The following is a 7,434-nucleotide window of genomic DNA, read 5'->3' on the forward strand; positions in this document are numbered from 1 at the left end:
GGTGCATTCCTGGAGATCTGACTGACTGTGGATGCCAGGGCCTGCATCCAAAGACCACAACAGCTCTGATAGAACACTTCAACTGCAGAATGGACATTCACCAGCACAGATGACAGCTGCAAAACAAACAGCAAGCTTCTGCACAAGGGCCATTTGAAGCTTTTCATACACTTTGGCATGCTCCTGTTCCACTTTAGGGTTAACCTGTGAGCTTGAAATAGTGACTTCCTGTGATATTATTTCTATTAAAAACTGAACGAGATGGAACAGCCCCAGTGTGTGATCTACTCATTCATGACAGCATTACCTGTTCAGCGAGACGTGACTCGTGTCCTTGATGAGATTAAATTCTGTTTACCTCTAAGCTTATTCTGGCTCTGATCTATAGCAGCGATAACGGCACAGTAAATCAATGAAGCGCTGCTGTTACCGACAGAGGTGTCAGATGAATGACAGGAAATACTGTTGATAACTTAACCCATCTTTTGTCATTTCTGGATTTGTAATTGACAACAGCGATCACGTAAGCACCTGCTTTTGTGGCCAAGCCCCACTGCGGTGGGCTCTGCAGACGCTGCGTCATTGAAAATATATTTAACTCATCTTTAGGAGAAATGCTTACTGGGTGACTTTAACCTTCTTTCTCGTGTGTCTTCTCGTCGAACTTGTGACCTCCGACATGTGCGATAGCATGCTTTCACAGCCTTTCAGCACGCTTATCACTCCTGGCGAAACTACAGGTATCGCTCGGTTTCAGGTGTTGTAAGTCCCGTGCGTAAACGCAGCGGTGCGTTGTGGGTATTGTAGTTACTAAGCCGGAGAGGCCACTCCTCTGCTGGGGTTCCTGCGTTATTTTGAACTTCCAGTCCCAAAATGCTCCGTGCCTGAGAGCAAACAGGAGTAAAGCGCTGTAACGTGAGGAGGCCAGCCTCACAGATACGCCCTAGACAAGAAGTGTAAATGATAGTGGACTGGCCCCTTTTCCTGCCAACGCGCTGAGGCAAAACTACAACCATCTCATGCCGACGGTGAGATCAAACCTTGTTTTCTTTTCGCCTATTTGGTGGTTTTTCCTGTCGCATTTTCAGGTCAGGAAGTAGCCTCAATAGGATTTGCTTTATTAACGTGTAACTAGGCTGAAATCAGCAACCCTGCCCACAGCACTCATACTGTACACAGGAGTGAGAGGAAGCAAACATGGGTGTCTTTGGGCCTTGTTTGTTTGTTTTTAGACTTTGTGCTCTATGTTGTTGTTTTATGGAATTTTAAAACTTATGCACAGGTTGCATTTAAGTGTGTGGTTGTATTTGTAAATGTGTACATGAGTCTTGGTGCATGTGTTACATAGATAGATGTGTAGTTTTACATTTGTCTGATGTGCACAGATACATAGATATATCTCTATTTGTGTTCATGTAAATTCTGCCTCTGTTCAGTCGTTGACAGTGAGCACGAATGCTGACAAACTCCAGCTGGACCACTGAGTGTATGCTACACACCTGTTCAGTGCTGGCTGCTGGCAGTTACAGTGAAGCTGGAGCTCAGGGGTTTTATGTCTGAATCTGTGCTTCTTGCTGTGTTTGGATTATTAATGAAGGTCAGATTTGTTTGAGAATATTTTCAGCTGATTAAATAAAACAGAGAGAAACAAGCAGATGATTGCCATCAGAATAGTTTAGTTAATACTGAGAAGGGTCGCTGTGCTGCAGGAATGACGGTACAGTGCATAGGAAATGAGCTTGTCATGCAGTATTTCATCAGGATGTGAAGTACTGCCAGTATCTCATTCAGTACATATATTATTTCATATAGAACTGTAGCAATATCAGTACTACAGAGATACTGCACTTTGATCACAGCAAGAAGCACTGAGAGAACCGACTACTGTGTCATAGGCTTGACAAGACCAACCTGTTTTTGTGCACTGGTGTAGGAAACCACATTATTAATGACTGACTCACTGTGACAAGTCATGAATGGGTAGTGTCCTTTTACGCAAACAAGTGACAGACCAAAGAGTTCAGGCTTTATTCTGTGTTTTGGAACAGTTTCTGTAACAGACAAGGAGCCCTGCAGAAAGCCTGAGGCTCACTGTGCTGAGGGAAACATAGCTGAGACACGACAATGGCTTTATTCACATGTCTTCAATTGTGTAGGTAGTGACTGTAAGGCATGTTTCACAGCCTTACAAAATACATGTCTGCTCACTGATAAGTTTTTTTAATTTAATTGAGACATCTGCCCATTATTTTCTTGATTAATCTTAATGTATTGTTATATTGTTATTATATTAATCTTAATATATCGTATAAAACAATACAGTTTTTATCTTTGCAGATGAAAATATGGCAGCTGGAAGAGCAAAGTCCTTCCGTCGTGTTGGGAGTCTTATGAGGAGTAAATCTGAGGGGACACTGATTGATCTGGACGACAGTGCTTCAGCCGGTGACAACCTGAACGGTAAAATCCTCATTTTGAAGTTTACACAAAACTCACATTTAAAAACCTGTTGATAATGTTAACAGACTTCCTAAGCAAGCTCTGATATTTCCACAGGGGGGTACGTGACACGAACGACTCAGAACTCTGAGTGGCCACTTTCACAGCCAGAAGCCGCACTTTCATCTCAGTCAAAAAACCCCTTTTGGAACAAACTGTCTGGATCAAATCCTTTCTTAGATGACATTGTACACAGCAGCACAGACAAACACATTTCCAACACATCCAACGTAAAACAAGACAATGAAAAGCATTTGGACACAAATAACGATGATGCCATCAGCACGTCTTCCGATGAAGGCAACATGGGAGACTTTTTGGAAAAGAAACACAAAGCCAGCAACAGATCTGGGAGATGGAGAAGCGCCTCGGATATTCTGGATGATCTGGAGAGAAAAGTGCCAAAACGGGCAAACAGCTTCCTGCCGCCCGAGCCGGTGCTGAACCCAGATTTTGAGTGGCTAAAGAATGACAGAGAGGCCTATAAGATGGCCTGGCTGAGCCACAGGCAGCTGACCCGCTCATGTCTGGACTTAAATCTGATGAGCCAGAGTCCAGGGTGGGCTCAGACCCAGGCCACTGGCTTTCAGGTCATCTGCAAGATCGGCCACGCTGGAGGCTCAGTACAATTACCAGACTCAGAAATTAGCATCCATATCCCAGAGGGCCATGTTCCTCCTGGGGAAGTCCAGGAAGTTACACTGAAAGCAATGCTAGACCCTCCTCCTGGTCTCAATAACAACTATATGACAACCATGAGTCCACTGCTAGAGGTGGTCCTCAGCAACATCAACACAAAGGAGTCTATCTCTCTGGACATCAAACTGTCTGGAGATGTGAAGAGTGACCCACTAAGTCAGGTGATGACTACTGTGGCTGGCATGGTGTCCAACAAAAGAGAGGGACCTTATCTTAAGGTGAACAACTGTTACATTCACAAGAACATGATGCAGATGAATTTCCAGGACCTGAAGACACATTTTTATGTGATTGCAGTCGCAGAGGCCTCTGCAATCCAGTCCCCTGCTACATCAGTGTGGGATTACCTCAACCGTCATATCACAGTAGCAGTTTATGGTCCCAGGTACATCCATCCATCGTTCAAGGTTGTAATAGTGGTTTGTTGTCACGAGGAAGTCCCCACAAAGCTTCCGTTCTCAGTTAGAGGAAACAAAAATGTGCCTCCACTCGTGCTGCAGCTTTGGGGCAAACACGGGTTTAAACCAGACAAAGTGAACGACCTGCACGTCGAAGTCAACCTCACAGACTCTGTGTTTAAAATCAAACCTGAGGAGAGACTGAAAGAAGTGAGACAAAGTCAGCTCAAAATAGGGACTGTTTTGCACCTGCCAGTTGCATTATCTTGTGCTAGTAATACAGAAATGACTCCATTTAAATTAGATCTGCAAGTGAAGGAAGCGAACGCGGCCACTGTTGCACATTTCCAGGTGCCGTCCCCTCCCACAGCACCCATCAGATCAGAGAAGCGAATGTCACGGCCAATAGAGAAGCGGATTGAAATGCTAAGAACCTCACCTATTCCTGAGGAAAGTGTTCCAGATTTCCCCAAGTTCACTGACAGACCTGTGAATCTAGACTGGTATGGCGTCGCCCTGAAGTCAGTTCTCCGTCAGCCACGCGTAGACTACCTTCTGGAGTATTTCAAGGGGGACACTGTGGCTCTCCTCTCCAGAGAGACTGTTAGGTCAGTGGGTAACTCAAAAGTAAAGGAGTGGTATATTGGATTCCTCCGAGGCAGGACTGGTTTGGTTCACTGCAAAAACGTCAAGCTCATAACCAGAGACCAAGTGATCGACTTCACCGGCATTCAGATCACCACAGAGGTCCTCCTGGACAACATGACCCTGCCCTTCAAGAAGCTTACTTACATGTACTCGGCCATGCAGACGCTGATCACTGAGCACATAACCAGCTGGAGAGCTTTTGCTCATGCTTTAGGGTACAGCAACCTGTCGCTGGACGCCATCACGCGGAGGTACGCCGAAACTGAGGCTGATAAAGTGGCCTGCGTGCTGGAAAAGCTGAAGGAAGACTGCCACGCTGAGAAGTCCGGAAAAAAGTTTCTGCACGAGCTCCTGGTGGTAAGCACACAACCCTCCACTCATGCAGCAGCAGTTTCACAGCTTTCCTGCTCTGATTTCCTGCGCTGTACAGTTTCTCTCTGTGTTTATCACCTTCAGGGTCTGTTGAAGATGGACTCTGTGAATCTTGTGGCGCAGCTGATACAGAACACAGTCATCCTGTCCACTGCTGTGGAGCTGGGAGTTCGATGGCGGGAGCTTGCTGAGAAGATGGGAAAACTCTCCAGCGCTCACATAGCAGGCTATGAGGCGCCGCACCGAGGAAACAACGGAGAAGTCAGTTCCCAGGTCAGTTTAACACGAGGCACTGACACAGCAAGTAATGCATGTCGAGTAGCTAAAATTTCTGACGTGCCTTGAATGTGATGTTCATTTTGTGTTTCAGTCCATGTGGAAGCCTGCTTATGACTTCCTGTACTCCTGGAGTCTGTGTTATGGAGAGAGCTACAGGGACATGATCCAGGATCTGCACCTGGTCCTGGACAAAATGAAAAACCCTGCCACCAGACAGTGGAGGCAGCTGACTGGTTGCCTCATCACGGTGAACTGTCTAGACATCTTTCGAGCCTCTGCGTACCCAAAGTCCTAAACTTACACACTGTAGTGACGACAGCGACCCCCGCGCACTTGGGAAAAGCAGAGACAGGGAGGTTTGGTTACAAAGCAACAATGTTTTGATATTGTTCCTTTTTTACTCTTTTTTTTTTTGCTGTATACTTTGGCTTGGTTTGATTTCATGCGCATTTTTACCCAAAGCATTAGAGGCAACTTTACTGAAACTCAATCGGGTACTTGCACTATACGTTTAGATCTCACTTGGTGAGTGTCAAATATGTTCTCGCAATTCTTGAGCTGTGAAGGAATGTCACAAACAGAAGAAAAAGACGTGTGGTTTGTCACTTTTCTCTGTGTGTCTGTGCAAATGTGATCAAGCTGTAAAGTAAATTTTGGTATGTTAATGTTCACAGCTGTCTTTGGTATCAGTACTCTAATCTAGTGTATTCCATCTACTTTTAATAGTAGATCCAGATTCTCAAATGCAAACCTGCGTTACTGAATGGATTTATACTACATTACTTAAACGAGTGACTGTATTCAGTCTCTTTTAGTCGCTTTTGGTTTTCTGTGATATGCTGTAAGTAGTTGAATGAACAGTCAGCAAACTGAATAATGTGAACACTGTTGCTAATTAACAATCTCAAGGGCTGCAGTACTGACAGCCCGTGAATCTGAATTGAAGTTTCTGTGCTGAAAATGGAGAATGTTCTGCCAAAGTGAAAGTTTCCTGATGCCAGTGAACAAACCATAAAGATGCCATTGTACAAGTGTCGTAAACTATCTTAAATATATGTGTTTGCTATTTTTATAATGTAATGTTTTAGATGTGTGCAAAGCAGATGATTTCATTGTGTTGACGTTTGTATGATCAGATTGTCAGATGGAAACCTCTTAGTTTAGAGTGGTGCCATACACAGTGTGCAGTGCCTTCAATCACTGAAATGTGAGACAACCATTGTTATCTTTGATATGGAAATACAGATGTTTTGCATGAGATGTGAATAAAATTTAACTGCAGGAAACTTACTGATTAACTGGGGAAATTTACTAATATCTAATGTGAGCTGTCTGTCAAAAACTACTATACCTGCTATTCAAATCTTATTTGAATACTTACCAACTTATGTGACAGTTGTAATTTTCCCAGTTAATGACACTATGGGAAAAAAAATGAAGCGTTTTCCAGATTGATTTTCTCTGGCTGTTTGCTTTTCCCTTCACTGTTTGTTTAAGCTAGTTTCAGCTGAAAGCATTGTGTGCCGGCTCTCCATCAAACAGAGAGCAGCCTGCTGAAGTGACTTTACTTTGGCTCATTGAATGCACCTCAGGAAAAGTAAATCAAATGAGGAAAATGGTATCAGGCAACACAGTGGACTGATTCAATCCCCAAGCTGAGAGTGATTTGAATAAAATTGTGCTTCAGAGGTTTGTTATGTAAGAGCTGATGAGAAACAGTGGAGGATAATTGTGCACGAAGGAGCTTAGAGGGAACATCAAGGACAAAATCAGTTATATATGAAACATTGGGCTTGGTGTTTAGTGAGATGCCAAACAAGAAATTATTTGCACATCACTCCTGAGATTTTCTCACTAACATAACAAATTTTGTGTAAACATCCATCTGACAGAGCAGCCGTATCCATCTTTCTTATTACCCTTAAATGCCTCCTGGTCAGCCAGAATTGTTTCACTTTTCTGGCAGAAGAAAAGAAAAGCTCCTAATTTAGTATTGGAAAAAAAAAAAAAACATTAAGATTAATTGGACATTTGTCCTAAAACATAAAGGAATTCCACAGTAGTTAGCACAGAGCTGCTATCGAACTGATGCAAACCTGAACTTTTCATTAACAATCCGCACACAGAAAACCAAAAAGCTGCTTCTGCAGACTAGAATGATAATAAACAGACTTTGAAAACAAATGAATATGCCTACGTTTTAAGCATTTAACAGTGGACTCCTTTGGTGCAGTTTGTCCAACACTGCTCTGTGAGCTGCTCTCATCCTTTATTAGGGAACACAGAGAGGACAAAGGTCCACTGTTGTAGTGAGAGTTGAATGAGGGCCAGGTCAGGTCAGGAAGGATTCTCTGTCAGTTTATCTACCTGAAGCTGGAGCTCAAACAAATGACTCATCATAGGTAAACAGTCAACATGGAGCCAGAGAGACAAACATTAATGATTGATTATCAATACTGGACGTTGTTGTTTGAGGTGAAAACATCTAAAACTATGACCATAGTATTATGGTTCAGTCACAGCATTGTTTGTGATTTAT

The 7,434-nt window shown here is 43.4% G+C and overlaps 1 protein-coding gene across 1 annotated transcript; it reads left to right on the forward strand.

Annotated features, from left to right (window-relative positions):
- The first annotated feature begins 948 nt into the window (after positions 1–948).
- On the forward strand, positions 949–6,321 carry macc1 (MET transcriptional regulator MACC1). Its single transcript, XM_070966500.1, has 5 exons — positions 949–1,028; positions 2,338–2,460; positions 2,557–4,601; positions 4,701–4,889; positions 4,987–6,321. Exons 2-5 carry the CDS (start codon positions 2,346–2,348, stop codon positions 5,188–5,190), a joined length of 2,553 nt encoding a protein of 850 aa, XP_070822601.1. The 5' UTR covers positions 949–1,028; positions 2,338–2,345; the 3' UTR covers positions 5,191–6,321.
- Positions 6,322–7,434: the final 1,113 nt, after the last annotated feature.

This window comes from Chaetodon trifascialis, chromosome 7 (genome assembly GCF_039877785.1).
Source record: "Chaetodon trifascialis isolate fChaTrf1 chromosome 7, fChaTrf1.hap1, whole genome shotgun sequence".
Classification (NCBI taxonomy): domain Eukaryota; kingdom Metazoa; phylum Chordata; class Actinopteri; order Chaetodontiformes; family Chaetodontidae; genus Chaetodon; species Chaetodon trifascialis.

Bases quoted from the DNA above. Each gene is read 5' to 3' on its own strand.
- macc1 (XM_070966500.1), top strand. From the start codon at position 2,346: ATGGCAGCTGGAAGAGCAAAGTCCTTCCGTCGTGTTGGGAGTCTTATG. The intron at 2,461-2,556 runs GTAAAATCCTCA...ATATTTCCACAG, and splicing joins AGCCGGTGACAACCTGAACG to GGGGGTACGTGACACGAACG. The intron at 4,602-4,700 runs GTAAGCACACAA...TATCACCTTCAG, and splicing joins TTCTGCACGAGCTCCTGGTG to GGTCTGTTGAAGATGGACTC.